Source organism: Eschrichtius robustus, chromosome 14 (genome assembly GCF_028021215.1).
Source record: "Eschrichtius robustus isolate mEscRob2 chromosome 14, mEscRob2.pri, whole genome shotgun sequence".
Taxonomy (NCBI): Eukaryota; Metazoa; Chordata; class Mammalia; order Artiodactyla; family Eschrichtiidae; genus Eschrichtius; species Eschrichtius robustus.
The window spans coordinates 20215180-20236156 of NC_090837.1; the positions used below are offsets into that span (position 1 = coordinate 20215180).

Below are 20977 nucleotides of genomic sequence, written 5' to 3' on the forward strand. Positions count from 1 at the left end.
AGGTGACAAAAGATAGATGAGGACACATGAATAAAATGTCCTGGTTCTTTTCTTTCTCTCTACAGGAGGCTTGGCCTCAATTATTTACACAGACACCCTCCAAATGATCATCATGCTGATAGGTTCTTTTATTCTCATGGGGTTTGGTAAGTGATAACAGTGTGAGCAGTGCCCTGGGGTTAGAAATCATGGGACTTGGCGTCTGTTCAGTGTGACTGCTCTTGACCATTGCCTCCCAGTTCTATCTGTCACATTTTCCAATCAATTATATAATTCACATCATTGAAATGTCTAACTTCTTTCTTACTGTACTAACTTAGCATGAGGAAGTAACAGAGAAGAACTTCACCTCCTTTAAAAAATTATTGCTTAGATAAATTATTTTGTTTAATCTTAATATCTTTGTGTTCAGAATGGACAAAATTAGTACCATTAAGTTGACAATTTTATGAAAATATTGGTGCATTGGATTCAATGCACAGAAACCTTTCATTTACATAGAATCCTCATTAAATGAAGGATTAAATGTTAGGAAAATTTTAGATAACTTAATATTAACTTCATTATGACTGTTTTAGATGGAAATTATTAAAGTACATTACTTATTCTATTGTTATGAGTAACAAACATAGGTTGGATTTTCCTTTATGACTCTCACTTATTAGTATCATCAGTTACTTATTCTTTTAAGTCATGCAGTAAGTACTATTGATGAATCTAATTTACAGCTCACTAATTTTGGTTTTCTTTTATTATAGTTTTTGTTTTTCTTTGCATAGGAAATCCATCCACACAGTATAAAGGATATAGGGTGAAAACAAATGTCTTCATCCCTTCCCTGTCCAGCAGCCACCCTGCTCCAACACCCACTCAAGTTGCACTGAACAACGTTTCCAAACCTAATCACAGAAGATACATGAGACAAAAACTGATAGAACTACAAAGACAACAAATCCACAATGATACTTGATGATTTTGACAGAATATGGATGCCATTAACCACATGTGGCTATTTAAATTTAAATTAATTAAAATTAAAAATTCAATTTCTCATTTGCCTAGCCATATTTCAAGCACTCAATATATGGCTAGTGGTTACCATATTGGACAGCACAGATACAGAACAGTTTCCTCATTGCAGAAAGTTTTATTGCACAGTGCTACTGCAGAGGTAATTGCTGGTACCAATTCCTTGTGAACTTTCTACTTAGCCAGAATTTCTGTTATTCTTTTTTTTTTTTGAATTTTTGAATTTTATTTATTTTTTATACAGCAGGTTCTTATTAGTTATCCATTTTATACATATCAGTGTGTACATGTCAATCCCAATCTCCCAATTCATCCCACCACCACCACCCCCACCACCACTTTCCCCCCTTGGTGTCCATATGTTTGTTCTCTACATCTGTGTCTCTATTTCTGCCCTGCAAACCAGTCCATCTGTACCATTTTTCTAGGTTCCACATATATGTGTTAATATACGATATTTGTTTTTCTCTTTCTGACTTACTTCACTCTGTATGACAGTCTCTAGGTCCATCCAAGTCTCTACAAATGACCCAATTTCGTTCCTTTTTATGGCTGAGTAATATTCCATTATACATATGTACCACATCTTCTTTATCCATTCGTCTGTCGATGGGCATCTAGGTTGCTTCCATGACCTGGCTATTGTAAATAGTACTGCAATGAACATTGGGGTGCATGCATCTTTTTGAATTATGGCTTTCTCTGGGTATATGCCCAGTAGTGGGATTGCTGGGTCATATGGTAATCTATTTTTAGATTTTTAAGGAACCTCCATACTGTTCTCCATAGTGGCTGTATCAATTTACATTCTCACCAACAGTGCAAGAGGGTTCCCTTTTCTCCACACCCTCTCCAGCATTTGATGTTTGTAGATTTTCTGATGATGCCCATTCTAACTGGTGTGAGGTGATACCTCATTGTAGTTTTGATTTGCATTTCTCTAATAATTAGTGATGCTGAGCAGCTTTTCATGTGCTCCTTGGCCATCTGTATGTCCTCTTTGGAGAAATGTCTATTTAGGTCTTCTGCCCATGTTTTGATTGGCTTGTTTGCTTTTTAATATTGAGCTGCATGAGCTGTTTATATATTTTGGAGATTAATCCTTTGTCCGTTGATTTGTTAGCAAATGTTTTCTCCCATTCTGAGGGTTGTCTTTTTGTCTTGTTTGTAGTTTCCTTTGCTGTGCAAAAGCTTTGAAGTTTCATTAGGTCCCATTTGTTTATTTTTGTTTTTATTTCCATTACTCTAGGAGGTGGATCAAAAAAGATCTTGCTGTGATTTATGTCAAAGAGTACTCTTCCTATGTTTTCCTCTAAGAGGTTTATAGTGTCTAGTCTTACATTTAGGCCTCTAATGCATTTTGAGTTTATTTTTGTATATGGTGTTAGAGAGTGTTCTAATTTCATTCTTTTACATGTAGCTGTCCAGTTTTCCCAGCACCACTTATTGAAGAGACTGTCTTTTCTCCATTGTATATCCTTGCCTCCTTTGTCATAGATTAGTTGACCATAGGTGCGTGGGTTTATCTCTGGGCTTTCTATCCTGTTCCATTGATCTATATTTCTGTTTTTGTGCCAGTACCATATTGTCTTGATTACTGTAGCTTTGTAGCATAGTCTGAAGTCAGGGAGTCTGATTCCTCCAGCTTCATTTTTTTCCCTCAAGACTGCTTTGGCTATTTGGGGTCTTTTGCGTCTCCATACAAATTTTAAGATTTTTTGTTCTAGTTCTGTAAAAACTGCCATTGGTAATTTGATAGGGATTGCATTGAATCTGTAGATTGCTTTGGGTAGTATTGTCATTTTCACAATATTGATTCTTCCAATCCAAGAACATGGTATATCTCTCCATCTGTTTGTGTCATCTTTGATTTCTTTCATCAGTGTCTTATAGTTTTCTGAGTACAGGTCGTTTACCTCCTTAGGTAGGTTTATTCCTAGGTATTTTATTCTTTTTGTTGCAGTGGTGAATGGGATTGTTTCCTTAATTTCTCTTTCTGATCTTTCATTGTTAGTGTATAGGAATGCAAGAGATTTCTGTGCATTAATTTTGTATCCTGCAACTTTACCAGATTCATTGATTAGCTCTAGTAGTTTTCTGGTGGCATCTTTAGGATTCTCTATGTATAGTATCATGTCATCTGCAAACAATGACAGTTTTACTTCTTATTTTCCAATTTGTATTCCTTTTATTTCTTTTTCTTCTCTGGTTGCTGTGGCTAGGACTTCCAAAACTATGTTGAATAATAGTGGTGAGAGTGGACATCCTTGTTCTTCTTCCTGATCTTAGAGGAAATGCTTTCAGTTTTTCACCATTGAGAATGATGTTTGCTGTGGGTTTGTCATATATGGCCTTTATTATGTTGAGGTAGGTTCCCTCTGTACCCACTTTTTAGAGAGTTTTTATCATAACTCAGTGTTGAATTTTGTCAAAAGCTTTTTCTGCATCTATTGAGATGATCATATGGTTTTTACTCTTCAATTTGTTAATATGGTGTGTCACATTGATTGATTTGCAGATATTGAAGAATCCTTGCATCCCTGGGATAAATCCCACTTGACCATGGTGTATGATCCTTTTAATGTGTTGTTGGATTCTGTTTGCCAGTATTTTGTTGAGGATTTTTGCATCTATATTCATTAGTGATATTGGTCTGTAATTTTCTTTTTTTGTAGTATCTCTGTCTGGTTTTGGTATCAGGGTGATGGTGGCCTTGTAGAATGAGTTTGGGAGTGTTCCTTCCTCTGCAATTTTTTGGAAGAGTTTGAGAAGGATGGGTGTTAGCTCTTCTCTAAATGTTTGATAGAATTCACCTGTGAAGCCATCTGGTCCTGGACTTTTGTTTGTTGGAAGATTTTTAATCACAGTTTCAATTTCAGTGCTTGTGATTGGTCTGTTCATACTTTCTATTTCTTCCTGGTTCAGTCTTGGAAGGTTATGCCTTTCTAAGAATTTGTCCATTTCTTCCAGGTTGTCCATTTTATTGGCATAGAGTTGCTTGTCGTAGTCTCTTATGATGCTTTGTATTTCTGTGGTGTCCATTGTAACTTCTCCTTTTTCATTTCTAATTTTATTGATTTGAGTCCTCTCCCTCTTTTTCTTGATGAGTCTCACTAAAGGTTTATCAATTTTATCTTCTCAAAGAACCAGCTTGTAGTTTTATTGATCTTTGCTGTTGTTTTCTTTGTTTCTATTTCATTTATTTCTGCTCTGATCTTTATGATTTCTTTCCTTCTGCTAACTTTGAGTTTTGTTTGTTCTTCTTTCTCTAGTTCCTTTAGGTGTAAGGTTAGATTGTTCATTTGAGATTTTTCTTGTTTCTTGAGGTAGGCTTGTATTGCTATAAACTTCCCTCTTAGAACTGCTTTTGCTGCATCCCATAGGTTTTGGATCATCGTGTTTTCATTGTAATTTGTCTCTAGGTATTTTTTGATTTCCTCTTTGATTTCTTCAGTGATCTCTTGGTTATTTAGTAACGTATTGTTTAGCCTCCATGTGTTTGTGTTTTTTATGTTTTTTTTCCCTGTAATTTATTTATAATGTCATAGCGTTGTGGTCAGAAAAGATGCTTGATATGATTTCAGTTTTCTTAAATTTACCACGGCTTGATTTGTGACCGAAGATGTGATCTATCCTGGAGAATGTTCCGTGAGCACTTGAGAAGAAAGTGTAATCTGCTGTTTTTGGATGGAATGTCCTATAAATATCAATTAAATCTATCTGGTCTATTGTGTCATTTAAAGCTGTGTTTCCTTATTAATTTTCTGTTTGGATGATCTGTCCATTGGTGTAAGTGAGGTGTTAAAGTCCCCCACTATTATTGTGTTACTGTCGATTTCCTCTTTTATAGCTGTTAGTAGTTGCCTTATGTATTGAGGTGCTCCTATGTTGGGTGCATATATATTTGTAATTGTTATATCTTCTTCTTGGATTGATCCCTTGATCATTATGTAGTGTCCTTCCTTGTCTCTTGTAACATTCTTTATTTTAAAGTCTATTTTATCTGATATGAGTATTGCTACTCCAGCTTTCTTTTGATTTCCATTTGCATGGAATATCTTTTTCCATCCCCTCACTTTCAGTCTGTATGTGTCCCCAGGTCTGAACTGAGTCTCTTGTAGACAGCATATATATGGGGGTCTTGTTTTTGTATGCATTCAGCGAGCCTGTGTCTTTTGGTTGGAGCATTTAACCCATTCACGTTTAAGGTAATTATCAATATGTATGTTCCTGTTACCATTTTCTTAATTGTTTTGGGTTCGTTGTTGTAGGTCCTTTTCTTCTCTTGTGTTTCCCACTTAGAGAAGTTCCTTTAGCACTTGTTGTAGAGCTGGTTTGGTGGTGCTGAATTCTCTTAGCTTTTGCTTGTCTGTAAAGCTTTTGACTTCTCTGTCGAATCTGGATGAGATCCTTGCCGGGTAGAGTAATCTTGGCTGTAGGTTCTTCTCTTTCAGCACTTTAAATATATTGTGCCACTCCCTTCTGGCTTGTAGAGTTTCTGCTGAGAAATCAGCTGTTAACCTTATGGGAGTTCCCTTGTATGTTATTTGTCATTTTTCCCTAGCTGCTTTCAATAATTTTTGTCTTTAATTTTTGTCAATTTGATTACTATGTGTCTCGGTGTGTTTCTCCTTGGGTTTGTCCTGCCTGGGACTCTCTGTGCGTCCTGGGGTTAGGTGGCTATTTCCTCTCTCATGTTAGGGAAGTTTTCGACTATAATCTCTTCAGATATTTTCTCTGGTCCTTTCTCTCTCTCTTCTCCTTCTGGGACCCCTATGATGAGATTGTTGTTGCATTTAATGTTGTCCCAGAGGTCTCTTAGGCTGTCTTCATTTCTTTCCATTCTTTTTTCTTTATTCTGTTCCATGGCAGTGAATTCCACCATTCTGCCTTCCAGGTCCTGGATCATCTTCGCTATCATTATTCTGAATTCTTTTTCTAGAAGGTTGCCTATCTCCACTTCATTTAGTTGTTTTTCTGGGGTTTTATCTTGTTCCTTCATCTGGTACTTAGTCCTCTGCCTTTTCATTTTGTCTCTCTTTCTGTGAATGTGGTTTTCCTTCCACAAGCTGCAGAATTGTAGTTCTTGCTTCTGCTGTCTGTCCTCTGGAGGATGAGGCTATCTAAGAGGCTTGTGCAAGCTTCCTGATGGGAGGGACTGCTGGTGGGTAGAGCTAGGCCTTGCTCTGGTGGGCAGAGCTCAGTAAAACTTTAATCCACTTGTCTGCTGATGGGTGGGGCTGGGTTTCCTACCTGTTGGTTGTTTGGCCTGAGGTGACCCAGCACTGGAGGCTACAGGCTCTTTGGTGGGGCTGATGGCCGACTCTGGGAGGGCTCAAGCCAAGGAGTACTTCCCAGAACTTCTGCTACCAGTGTCCTTGTCCCCATCGTGAGCCACAGCCACCCCCCGCCTCTGCAGGAGACCCTCCTGCACTAGCAGGTAGGTCTGGTTCAGTCTCCTATGGGGTCACTGCTCTTTCCCCTGGTTCCCAATGCGCACACTACTTTGTGTGTGCCCTCCAGGAGTGGAGTCTCTGTTTCCCTCAGTCCTGTCAATGTCCTGCAATCAAATCCCGCTAGACTTCAAAGTCTGATTCTCTGGGAATTCCTCCTCCTGTTGCCAGACTGCCATGTTGGGAAGCCTGACGTGGGGCTCAAAACCTTCATGCCAGTGGGTGGACTTCTGTGGTGTAAGTGTTCTCCAGTTTGTGAGTCACCCATCCAGCAGTTACGGGATTTGATTTTATTGTGATTGCGCCCCACCTACCATCTCATTGCGGCTTCTCCTTTGTCTTTGGATGTGGGGTATCTTTTTTGGTGAGTTCCAGTGTCTTCCTGTTGATGATTGTTCAGCAGTTAGTTGTGATTCCGATGTTCTTGCAAGAGGGAGTGAGCACATGTCCTTCTACTCCGCCATCTTGAACCAATCTCCTGTTATCCTTGTTCATGGTTCTTTGGTTTCTGACCTCAGTGATGCGCACTCTGGCACCAGCCTCTCTAAGACTCACTTCTCCTGTCCTTATGGGAGGACTTTCTCATCTCCTAAGTCCTCCATGTATTTTTGGTACAAACCGTATTTCCCTACGAAAACAATTTCCTTGTATTGTCTACATCTTGCACTAGGTTGAGTTTCTGCCTTGCCCATTCATTTTGCACGTAATCCCAGCACAATGTTTGGCACACACAAACATGTTAGTGCTAAATTAAATAACTAATGAAGAAGTAAATTGTCAACCTCAACTCTGCAAATGTAGAGTTGTAATGTCTACCACTCTAAAATTTACTCTGATGAATTTTGTGTCATTTGACCCTATATAAGTTGTCCCAAATGTCTGGACTCATCTTTCTAGGGTTTCCATCCGTTATGGTTCTTTTCTACACCTGACTAGCTTTTTCCAGGCTCTCCCAGCAGGCTGAGTTTCACTGTTTCCCCTCACCACACATAATCTGCTGTCTCCAATTTCTGCTCCTTATCCTTCCAAATTTTTATTGTAACATAGAATACAGTATTGCTTCAGAAAACCAAAGTGTCCATAAGGTCTGACCAGCCAGGCTCTGTATCAGGAAGAGTGACCATGGCTTCTGGCCCTTTCAGATGAGTTGTGGCTTTCTGATGACTAATTCTGTTAGGCTCACTCTGTTAGCTTATCTTCAGGTTCATTTCTGCTCCGGGTGGTTGTGAAACATCAATATCAGTCTGTCGGATAGCAGTTTAATTTTTACCACAGGGCTAGACACTAAATCGAAATCTTCAAGAGCACCATGAGAGGAAAAGTTAATGGATGATTTGCTTTATGTACTTTGTGAAGGGAAATGTGATAGCATGGCTAATGCCAGTAGAGGTACTAGAAAGACATGGTCCTGGGAGAAGGACACTGAGGATTTGACACGACTGATTGGGGGTTGTTGGATACTTCCACCACAAAGGAATAATTATGAACACCAGGTGTCTTAGATTTCTGTGAAACATTTCATTTTATCCAGTGCCTTTTCAGCTTTTGCCGAAGTCAAAGGCTACACGAGTTTTACAGAGAAGTACATGAATGCCATCCGATAGTCGAGGGGGACAACCTGACAATCAACCCCAAGTGCTACAATCCTCAGGGAGACTCCTTCCATATTTTCCGAGATGCTGTCACTGGAGACATTCCATGGCCAGGTATGATATTTGGAATGACCGTCGTAGCTGTGTGGTACTGGTGCACAGATCAGGTGAAGTGTGTGTGGCGGGGGTGGGGGTGAATATGTTTATGTTGTTCTATCTCTTCTCATAGAAAAACATCTAGTTTCTATTTCATACACACGTATGCACGTCATTTAAAGAGCCAAACATTTCTACAAGGCTTATTATGAAAAATAGCTGTCTAGTGTTCCAACTTCCTACCCTATTTCTTGTCTCTCAAAGGCAGACAACTTCAGCTGCTTCAGTTAAGTATTTTGGTATGTATTTCTATTCTCTAAATCCTCGTACTCAGTGTATAGTTCGTGAACAACTGGCATAGATATCACCTTGGAGGTCATTAGAAATGAATGCTTTTAGATACTACCCACACCCATTGAATCAGAATTTGCTCGTAAACCTGATCCCCAGGTGATTCAAATAAATGCTTGTATTGCTCCCTCTTAGTTTTCCAGTTTTAGGGTTTTTCTATTGGCTTCCCATAATGAGAGAAGAGGGTTTAAGCTCTTTCAACTTTCCACCCTCAGTCCCCCACAGGCACGCCTCCTGTTCGTCCATCCTCCCAATAGATCCAATTCACAATTTTGGTGAGATCTGCATTCAATGCTAAAATTTTTTTGACTACATAAATATAACTCACAGCTGAGCTACATGATATTCTCTGATTGATTTTTCTCTAGCTTTTTATTTTCCCTAAAATAAATAATTCTAAATTCTTTCTTTTAAATTTTCTTGTTATTACTCATTCAATAACAAACCCTCTGCAAATTGCCTAAATCTCCTCTCAATTATAGCAAACGCATCAAGTATTCTATGAGCTCTATCCCTTGTTTTCTCCCAAAACCTTTTACCTCTCACAAATGGTAAGGTTGTACTCTATGCTTGGTGCCCATCCTAACCCAGAACCCCCTTTACTACCATATTTGGGATTCCCTTTGCTTCATTCTTGGGTTGTATTTCCTATTTCCAGTATTCCACATCATTGTCTTTCTTTGATAATTCTTATTTCTGAGCAATTGAATTCTCCAGCTAGTTCCTGAGAAAGAGAGGAGGTACGTTTATTGTGAATTTGCATGTTTGAAAACATCTTCACTGCAGCTCTTCCTAAATTGATCCTCTGGCTATGTACACATTTGTAGGTTGGAAATAATTTCCCCAAAGTCATAGATTGATTGTATTTTGACTTCCACCATCACTGGTGAGAAGCCTGGAGTTATTCTTGATCTTTTGGATGTGACCTGCTTTTCTCTCTGGAAACTTGTCTTTCTTTTGTCCTCAGCGTTTTGAAGTTTCACCACAATGTACTATTGTGTGTGGATCTATTTTTGTCCATTATCATGGGCCACTGGAGACCTCTTTGATTGGGTAATTGATGTCTTGAATAATTTGGGGGGATTCTTTCTTTGATGCCTTCCATTCTGTTTTCTTCTATTTGGGACCTTCTATTTTTGGATGCAGGTCTTCCTCAGCTGGTTTTCTAGTGTTTTTACCTTTTCTCCCCTTTGTCCATCTCTTGGTCTTTTGCTCTACTTTCTAGGAGACTTTCTTAATTTTATCTTCCAGTTTTTCTTTGTATTTACAACTTCCGAGACCTTATTTTTTGTTTTCTGGATGCTCCTTTTTATAGCATGTGAGTTTGTTTTTTGTCTCGTTTTTTTTTTTAACATCTTTATTGAAGTATAATTGCTTTACAATGGTGTGTTAGTTTCTGCTTTATAACAAAGTGAATCAGCTATACATATACCTATATCCCCATATCCCCTCCCTCTTGAGTCTCCCTCCCTCCCACCCCTCTAGGTGGTCACAAAGCACCGAGCTGATCTCCCTGTGCTATGTGGCTGTCTTCCCACTAGCTATCTATTTTACATTTGGTAGTGTATATATGTCTTGTTTTTTAAAGTTTTCTTCTCCCTCAATAGTCTCTGTCAACTCAAGCTTATATTTCACAATTTTAACTCACTTTGAATCAATGGTCATATGCGATGTTAGTGTTAGTTTGCTTTTTCTCTATATAATAAACTGATTTTCTCAACATATCTGCCAAAGAAAGCATCCTTTCACCATTGATTTTTGGAACTATCTTTATTATTTGTATTTTGCCTCTGACTCCCTGACTTGCTTCCTATAAGTGGCCTCACATTCTTCCTTAGATCTGGGGGCTGAACCTGCTTGTCCGCTGACAGGGCTCCTCTCCTCACCTGTAATTTGTGTTGCCCCTCCAACCATCAGCTTACAGCCCTCTGTCTAAAAATATCGCCTGCTCCACCAGCACTAAATAACACTGCTGCTATCCCTAACAGACTTGTCTCTCCAAACAGACTTAAGCAGAAAAAGACATCCCTGTTTTATGACATTCCTTGAGGAGAAAAATGTCAAGAAGTTATGGGGGCTTCCCTGGTGGCACAGTGGTTGAGAATCTACCTGCCAATGCAGGGGACACGGGTTCGAGTCCTGGTCTGGGAAGATCCCACATGCCGCGGAGCAGCTAGGCCCGTGAGCCACAATTACTGAGCCTGTGCGCCTAGAGCCTGTGCTCCGCAACAAGAGAGGCCGCGATAATGAGAGGCCCGCGCACTGCGATGAAGAGTGGCCCCCACTTGCCGCAACTAGAGAAAGCCCTCGCACAGAAACGAAGACCCAACACAGACATGAATAAATGGATAAATAAATTAATTAATTAAAAAAAAAAAAAGAAGTTATGGAATTATGGTTAGAAATTCTGCTGTGCTAGGAAATTCTTAATCAAGAAATTGCACAACTTAAGTAGAAATTATGAAATTATGTACATTCATTTTCCCAGGACCATCATACTTGATTCATAACTCAATGAGGTCCTCAGAATGGTCTGAAGAAATCTAGAGATGAATATCTCAGAGTTCTATTCCAGTGGCTGCCTGACTCTGGTGTTTCTATGTCAGTGAGCTTGATTTCCCATAGGGACAATTGCCTGATAACAGTAGAGAGAGGGGGGAGGAGAGAAGATGGCAGAAGAGTAAGACGCGGAGATCACCTTCCTTCCCACAGATACAGTAGAAATACATCTACACGTGGAACTGCTCCTATAGAACACCCACTGAACGCTGGCAGAAAACGTCCGACCTCCAAAAAGGCAAGAAACTCCCCCCGTACTTGGGTAGGGCAAAAGAAAAAAGAAATAACAGAGACAAAAGAATAGGGACGGGACCTGCACCAGTGGGAGGGAGCTGTGAAGGAGGAAAGGTTTCCACCCACTAGGAAGCCCCTTCGCGGGCGGAGACTGCGGGTGGCAGAGGGGGGGAAGCTTCGGAGCCGCGGAGGAGAGCGCAGCCACAGGGGTGCGGAGGGCAAAGCGGAGAGATTCCTGCACAGAGGATCGGCGCCGACCAGCACTCACCAGCCCGGGAGGCTTGTCTGCTCACCCGCCGGGGCGGGCGGGGCTGGGAGCTGAGGCTCAGCTTCGGTTGGATCGCAGGGAGAGGACTGGGGTTGGCGGCGTGAACACAGCCTGAAGGGGTAAGCGCACCACAGCTGGCTGGGAGGGAGTCCGGGAAAAAGTCTGCAGCTGCCGTAGAGGCAAGAGACTTTTTCTTGCCTCTTCGTTTCGCGGCACGCAAGGAGAGGGGATTCAGAGCGCCGCCTAAACGAACTCCAGAGACGGGCGCGAGCCGCGGCAATCAGCGCGGACCCCAGAGACGGGCGTGTGACGCTGGGGCTGCTGCTGCCGCCTCCAAAAAGCCTGTGTGCGAGCACAGGTCACTCTCCACACCGCCCCTCCCGGTAGCCTGTGCAGCCCGCCACTGCCAGGGTCCCGTGATCCGGGGACAACTTCACCGGGAGAAAGCACTGCGCGCCTCAGGCTGGTGCAACGTCACGCCGGCCTCTGACGCCGCAGGCTCGCCCCGCCTCCATATCCCTCCCTCCCCGCGGCCTGGGTGAGCCAGAGCCCCCGAAGCAGCTGCTCCTTTAACCCCGTCCTGTCTGGGCGGGGAATAGACGCCCTCAGGCGACCTACACGCAGAGGCGGGTCCAAATCCAAAGCTGAACCCCAGGAGCTGTGCGAACAGAGAAGAGAAGGGGAAATGTCTCCCAGCAGCCACAGAAGCAGCGGATTAAAACTCCACAAACAACTTGATGTGCCTGCATCTGTTGAATACCTGAATAGACAACGAATCATCCCAAATTCAGGAGGTGGACTTTCGGAGCAGGATATATTAATTTTTCCCCTTTTCCTTTTTTTTGTGAGTGTATATGTATATGCTTCTGGGTGAGATTTTGTCTGTATAGCTTTGCTTTATAATAGCTTTATTTTACTTCACTATATTATAGCCTCTTTCTTTCTGTTTTTTTCTCCCTTTTACTCTGAGCCGTGTGGACGAAAGGCTCTTGGTGCTCCAGCCAGGCATCAGGGCCGTGCCTCTGAGGTGGGAGAGCCAACTTCAGGACACTGGTCCACAAGAGACCTCCCAGCTCCACGTAATACCAAACGGCAAAAATCTCTCAGAGATCTCCATCTCAACACCAAGACCCAGCTTCACTCAACGACCAGCAAGCTACAGTGCTGGACACCCTATGCCAAACAACTAGCAAGACAGGAACACAGCCCCATCCATTAGCAGAGAGGCTGCCTAAAATCATAATAAGGCCACAGACACCCCAAAATACACCACCAGACGTGGACGTGCCCACCAGAAAGACAAGATCCAGCCTCATCCACCAGAACTCAGGCACTAGTTCCCTCCACCAGGAAGCCTACACAACCCACTGAACCAACCTTAGCCACTGGGGACAGATACCAAAAACAACGGGAACTACGAACCTGCAGCCTGTGAAAAGGAGACCCCAAACACAGTAAGATAAGCAAAATGAGACGACAGAAGAACACACAGCAGATGAAGGAGCAGGGTCAAAACACACCAGACTTAACAAATGAAGAGGAAATAGGTAGTCTACCTGAAAAAGAATTCAGAATAATGATAGTAAGGATGATCCAAAATCTTGGAAATAGAATAGACAAAATGCAAGAAACATTTAACAAGGATGTAGAAGAACTAAAGAGGAACCAAGCAGTGATGAAAAACACAATAAATGAAATTAAAAATACTCTAGATGGGATCAATAGCAGAATAACTGAGGCAGAAGAAAGGATAAGTGACCTGGAAGATAAAATGGTGGAAATAACTACTGCAGAGCAGGATAAAGAAAAAAGAATGAAAAGAACCGAGGACAGTCTCAGAGACCTCTGGGACAACATTAAATGCACCAACATTCGAATTATAGGGGTCCCAGAAGAAGAAGAGAAAAAGAAAGGGACTGAGAAAATATTTGAAGAGATTATAGTTGAAAACTTCCCTAATATGGGAAAGGAGATAGCTAATCAAGTCCTGGAAGCACAGAGAGTCCCATACAGGATAAACCCAAGGAGAAACACGCCAAGACACATATTAATCAAACTGTCAAAAATTAAATATAAGGAAAACATATTAAAAGCAGCAAGGGAAAAACAACAAATAACACACAAGGGAATCCCCATAAGGTTAACATCTGATCTTTCAGCAGAAACTCTGCAAGCCAGAAGGGAGTGGCAGGATATACTTAAAGTGATGAAGGAGAAAAACCTACAACCAAGATTACTCTACCCAGCAAGGATCTCATTCAGATGTGATGGAGAAATTAAAACCTTTACAGACAAGCAAAAGCTGAGAGAGTTCAGCACCACCAAACCAGCTTTACAACAAATGCTAAAGGAACTTCTCTAGGCAAGAAACACAAGAGAAGGAAAACACCTACAATAACAAACCCAAAACATTTAAGAAAATGGGAATAGGAACATACATATCAATAATTACCTTGAATGTAAATGGATTAAATGCTCCCACCAAAAGACACAGGCTGGCTGAATGGATACAAAAACAAGACCCATATATATGCTGTCTACAAGAGACCCACTTCAGACCTAGAGACACATACAGACTGAAAGTGAGGGGATGGAAAAAGATATTCCATGCAAATGGAAATCAAAAGAAAGCTGGAGTAGCAATTCTCATATCAGACAAAATAGACTTTAAAATAAAGACTATTACAAGAGACAAAGAAGGACACTATATAATCATCAAGAGATTGATCCAAGAGGAAGATATAACAATTGTAAATATTTATGCACCCAACATAGGAGCACCTCAATACATAAGGCAAATACTAACAGCCATAAAAGGGGAAATCGACAGCAACACAATCATAGTAGGGGACTTTAACACCCCACTTTCACCAATGGACAGATCATCCAAAATGAAAATAAATAAGGAAACACAAGCTTTAAATGATACATTAAACAAGATGGACTTAATTGATATTTATAGGACATTCCACCCAAAAACAACAGAATACACATTTTTCTCAAGTGCTCATGGAACATTCTCCAGGATAGATCATACCTTGGGTCACAAATCAAGCCTTGGTAAATTTAAGAAAATTGAAATCGTATCAAGTATCTTTTCCGACCACAACTCTATGAGACTAGATATCAATTACAGGAAAAGATCTGTAAAAAATACAAACACATGGAGGCTACACAATACACTACTTAATAACGAAGTGATCACTGAAAAAATCAAAGGGGAAATCAAAAAATACCTAGAAACAAATGACAATGGAGGTACGACGACCCAAAACCTATGGGACGCAGCAAAAGCAGTGCTAAGAGGGAAGTTTATAGCAATACAAGCCTACCTCAAGAAACAGGAAACATCTCGAATAAACAACCTAACCTTGCACCTAAAGCAATTAGAGAAAGAAGAACAAAAAACCCCAAAGCCAGCAGAAGGAAAGAAATTATAAAGATCAGGTCAGAAATAAATGAAAAAGAAATGAAGGAAACAATAGCAAAAATCAATGAAACTAAAAGCTGGTTCTTTGAGAAGATAAACAAAATTGATAAACCATTAGCCAGACTCATCAAGAGAAAAAGGGAGAAGACTCAAATCAATAGAATTAGAAATGAAAAAGGAGAAGTAACCACTGACACTGCAGAAATACAAAAGATCATGAGAGATTACTACAAGCAACTCTATGCCAATAAAATGGACAACCTGGAAGAAATGGACAGATTCTTAGAAATGCACAAACTGCCGAGACTGAACCAGGAAGAAATAGAAAATATGAACAGACCAGTCACAAGCACTGAAATTGAAACTGTGATTAAAAACCTTCCAACAAACAAAAGCCCAGGACCAGATGGCTTCACAGGTGAATTCTATCAAACATTTAGAGAAGAGCTAACACCTATCCTTCTCAAACTCTTCCAAAATATTGCAGAGGGAGGAACACTCCCAAACTCATTCTACGAGGCCACCATCACCCTGATACCAAAACCAGACAAAGATGTCACAAAGAAAGAAAACTACAGGCCAATATCACTGATGAACATAGATGCAAAAATCCTCAACAAAATACTAGCAAACAGAATCCAACAGCACATTAAAAGGATCATACACCATGATCAAGTGGGGTTTATCCCAGGAATGCAAGGATTCTTCAATATACGCAAATCAATCAATGTGATACACCATATTAACAAATTGAAGGAGAAAAACCATATGATCATCTCAATAGATGCAGAGAAAGCTTTCGACAAAATTCAACACCCATTTATGATAAAAGCCCTGCAGAAAGCAGGCATAGAGGGAACTTTCCTCAACATAATAAAGGCCATATATGACAAACCCACAGCCAACATTGTCCTCAATGGTGAAAAACTGAAACCATTTCCACTAAGATCAGGAACAAGACAAGGTTGCCCACTCTCACCACTATTATTCAACATAGTTTTGGAAGTGTTAGCCACAGCAATCAGAGAAGACAAAGAAATAAAAGGAATCCAAATCGGAAAAGAAGAAGTAAAGCTGTCACTATTTGCAGATGACATGATACTATACATAGAGAATCCTAAAGATGCTACCAGAAAACTCCTAGAGCTAATCAATGAATTTGGTAAAGTAGCAGGATACAAAATTAATGCACAGAAATCTCTTGCATTTCTATACACTAATGACGAAAAATCTGAAAGTGAAATTAAGAAAACACTCCCGTTTACCATTGCAACAAAAAGAATAAAATATCTAGGAATAAACCTACCTAAGGAGACAAAAGACCTGTATGCAGAAAATTATAAGACACTGAGGAAAGAAATTAAAGATGATACAAATAGATGGAGAGATATACCATGTTCCTGGATTGGAAGAATCAACATTGTGAAAATGACTCTACTACCCAAAGCAATCTACAGATTCAATGCAATCCCTATCAAACTACCACTGGCATTTTTCACAGAACTAGAACAAAAAATTTCACAATTTGTATGGAAACACAAAAGACCCCGAATAGCCAAAGCAATCTTGAGAACGAAAAATGGAGCTGGGGGAATCAGGCTCCCTGACTTCAGACTATATTACAAAGCTACAGTAATCAAGACAGTTTGGTACTGGCACAAAAACAGAAATATAGATCAATGGAACAGGATAGAAAGCCCAGAGATAAACCCACACACATATGGTCACCTTATCTTTGATAAAGGAGGCAAGCATATACAGTGGAGGAAAGACAGCTTCTTCAATAAGTGGTGCTGGGAAAATTGGACAGGTACATGTAAAAGTATGAAATTAGAACACTCCCTGACACCATGCACAAAAATAAACTCAAAATGGATTAAAGACCTAAGTGTAAGGCCAGACACTATCAAACTCTTAGAGGAAAACATGGGCAGAACACTCTATGACATACATCACAGCAAGATTCTTTTTGACCCAGCTCCCAGAGAAATGGAAATAAGAACACAAATAAACAAATGGGACCTAATGAAACTTAAAAGCTTTTGCACAGCAAAGGAAACCATAAACAAGACCAAAAGACAACCCTCAGAATGGGAGAAAATATTTGCAAATGAAGCAACTGACAAAGGATTAATCTCCAAGATTTACAAGCTGCTCATGCAGCTCAATAACAAAAAAACGAACAACCCAATCCAAAAATGGGCAGAAGACCTAAATAGACATTTCTCCAAAGAAGATATACAGATGGCCAACAGACACATGAAAGAATGCTCAACATCATTAATCATTAGAGAAATGCAAATCAAAACTACAATGAGATATCATCTCACACCGGTCAGAATGGCCATCATCAAAAAATCTAGAAACAATAAATGCTGGAGAGGGTGTGGAGGAAAGGGAACACTCTTGCACTGTTGGTGGGAATGTAGATTGATACAGCCACTATGGAGAACAGTATGGAGGTTCCTGAAAAAACTACAAATAGAACTACCATATGACCCAGCAATCCCACTACTGGGCATATACCCTGAGAAAACCATAGTTCAAAAAGAGTCATGTACCAAAATGTTCATTGCAGCTCTATTTACAATAGCCAGGACATGGAAGCAACCTAAATGTCCATCGACAGATGAATGGATAAAGAAGATGTGGCACATATATACAATGGAATATTACTCAGCCATAAAAAGAAATGAAATGGAGGTATTTGTAATGAGGTGGATGGAGTTAGAGTCTGTCATACAGAGTGAAGTAAGTCAGAAAAGAAAAACAAATACAGTATGCTAACACATATATACGGAATCTAAGGAGAAAAAAAAAAAAAAAGGCCATGAAGAACCTAGTGGCAAGACGGGAATAAAGACACAGACCTACTAGAGAATGGACTTGAGGACATGGGGAGGGGGTGGGGTGAGATGTGACAGGGTAAGAGAGTGTCATGGACATATATACACTACCAAAGGTAAAATAGATAGCTAGTGGGAAGCAGCCGCATAGCACAGGGAGATCAGCTCGGTGCTTTGTGACCACCTAGAGGGGTGGGATGGGGAGGGTGGGAGGGAGGGAGATGCAAGAGGGAAGAGATATGGGAACATATTGTATATGTATAACTGATTCACTTTGTTATAAAGCAGAAGCTAACACACACACACACACACAAAATGTCAAGGAAACATGTCTTAAGCTAGAATTTAATTTTTAAATGAATTTCTTGTGGTTATTCCAGAGATAAGTAAAATCTATAAAACTCAAAAAAAAAAAAAATTGAAGACCTTGAACAACAACAACAAAAAAAAACAGTAGAGAGAAACTGATGAGTATATGACTTATTTAGTGCCTACGACATCAAATGCACAACTTAAACACACAACTTGTGGCAAAAATCAGTAGTGACAACTTTGTACCTGGAGGAGCACACGGCCATGGTTGCAATACAGCCTGGGCGCTACATTAAAACATGTTTACTTGTTTTAATAGTAGTGATGCGTATTGATTTCTATATACCAAGAGTCTTACAAACATACCAAATATTCAGGATGCCCTACAAGAGATAACCCTACTTAGAGATGAGAAACCTGAGACTCACAGAAGTCAAACACTCATGTAAGAGGAGCAAGGATTCAAGTTCTGATTTTACTCTGAAGCCCATTATTTTTCACTAGTCATGACTCTATTTCTTATTGTAACATTAATTCTGAAAAGAGGCACTCCCCTTCTTTGAAGTCATCCTCTGGATTTTTCGTGACTACATCGTGTTTCCCTGGCAGGTCATTTTGCAGTGCTGCCTATCGGGCAAGGACATGTCTCACGTGAAGTCCACCTGCGTCATGTGTGGGTACCTGAAGCTGCTGCCCGTGTTTCTCATGGTGATGCCAGGGATGATCAGCCACATTCTGTACACAGGAAAGTCATGAATCCGTAAATTCTCTTTTTATTATGCTTGAATTTGAGTAGTGGTTTTAAGATATATCAAAATTTTGATAAAGTAGAAAACCCATTACATGTGAAAGTAAAAACAGAATCCAGAGTGGAGAGAACAGCTTGTACAGAGGGCTAGAAGCAGGAAATTTTGGCATACTTGACATTCTGTTCTCTTATTTCTTTTGTACTGTGTGCCTGTCTCCTTGCAGATACTTGAGCTTGTGAGTCCTGTTTTCATGAGTGGCTTGGATTTAAGCTAGTCTAGAGGATAATGCAGGAGGATGAGGTAAACTGGGAAAACATAAGTTGAGTGAGCTGTGATGGTTGAGTCCAAGACATTTCTGACTGGGAAAGTCTGTGAGATTCACTGTCACTTCTTGGTTCTTCCAAGATGGTTGGAGAACTGGACTGACCTTCATTGCTTTGGAATTGGGTTGTTTGGGTACTCTAACTTCTGAGTCAGCTGAGAGTAACTACTGATGTTGAAAATCTTCCTAAAAAATCAGCTCTTTATTATGAAGGGTGAGAGAAATATAGCTGAATATTTTTTGGCTAATCAAGGCCTCTGGTTTCTAGTGGGGAAATCCATCATATAACACTGAATCCACTTCATGTTTTCTCAAATGGGCATCAGTTATTTAGCTAAAATTTTGTTAAAATGAAAATCACCTTTTTTTTTTCAAATGATACATTTTATTGTAAATGGCTCCTCCTAGGTATTCCTTGTGCTTCAATCCCCACCCACCCTTATTTTTTTGTTTTGATTTATTTTAATGATGTTTATTTCAGAGCTAGTGTTTCCATGTGGTGTGGTGTTAAATTGAAATGACTCCCCTGCACAGCAGGAGTAAAATGTTTCTTTGTTCTTAACTGCAACTTTACAGTGTTGTCTATAATAGTAAAGAAAGTGTAGATATCCAACAAGTAGGGAATGGCCAAAGAAATTATTGTATCCCTCTTTATAGAAAATTGCACACAAGAGACTGAAGACTATCTCAAAACTTAGGAAAATGCTGAAGTTATTATGTTAGAAGTAAAAAGCAGACTACAAAATATTACCTCAACAATTACCATAGTTATGCAAAAAAATATATATTTCTTGGTGGAAAAGGATTAGAGAGGAATATTGAAAAACTAAAAGAAGCTAAAGTGCTAAGGTATTGGCATTCTGGGTAGGGTTTTTTATCAAGTTTTTCTGTCTGCTGTCATAATATTGCTTAAGCAAAAAAAAAAAAAAAATCAAGATATTGTGCAAATGCCACAGTGAAGTAAGACATCATCCCACAATCCCACATGGGGCAGTCACCCCAGCAACCATAACAGGTGACACTTCTTCTTAGGCATAGGTGCAAAAACACTGGCTAGGTGACTGGACATAAGACCAACTTCCTAGGTGTTGTGGTCGGGGGGTCGGGGGGGTGAGGGTGGGAGTAGGGGTGGGGGATGGTTTCATCTCTGGAGTTCTGTGCTCCTTGGAGGATTTATGCTCTTGCAGCTTTGTTGGAGAATGGATCAGCTCCCTCTGTTTGCTCTAATGCTCTAACTGGGCCACATCCCAAAGAAGAACCCTGCTCCTTAGGTCAGTGCACAGGGAGCTACAGGTGTGAGATACTTAGGAAGTCATATTCTAGGCAAAAAGGGAGCAAATCCATAGTGTGGAGTTCAAAGTTGAATCTAATTTCCAGGCAAATGTTATTCCTCTCACCCATGATCTTATGACTTGTCTCTATGTCCAGAGGTTGTAGATCTTACCTGTTTGGGCCCCACTCACTGAACCCACTTATCTGAATCCCCCCTCAGAGAAGGTGGCCTGTGTTGTACCTTCTGAATGTGTGAAAATCTGTGGCACTGAAGTCGGCTGCTCTAACTATGCTTACCCAATGCTGGTGATGGATCTGGTGCCCAACAGTAAGAAAATGTCCATGCTCAGATGACTGGATAAAGAAAATGTGATGCTAGGTAGAGATGGATAGATAGATACGTAGGTAGGTAGGTAGGTAGGTAGGTAGATAGATAGATAGATAGATAGATAGAGGTGTAGATA

At 40.2% G+C, this 20977-nt stretch overlaps 1 protein-coding gene across 4 annotated transcripts in view; it reads left to right on the plus strand.

Annotated features, from left to right (window-relative positions):
- The window catches only part of LOC137776849 (unconventional myosin-XVIIIb-like), a 74365-nt gene extending 54052 nt beyond the window's left edge, over positions 1-20313 (plus strand). The window contains exons 8-10 of one of the 4 annotated variants that reach the window (XM_068563547.1): positions 66-146; positions 8025-8188; positions 18780-20313. In XM_068563547.1, coding sequence (XP_068419648.1) covers positions 66-146; positions 8025-8188; positions 18780-18934 — 400 coding nt within the window. In that variant the 3' untranslated portion in view covers positions 18935-20313. Of the gene's footprint in view, positions 1-65; positions 147-8013; positions 8189-18779 lie in introns of those variants that run through there. The other 3 variants (XM_068563548.1, XM_068563549.1, XM_068563550.1) reach the window with 3 other exon arrangements.
- Positions 20314-20977: the final 664 nt, after the last annotated feature.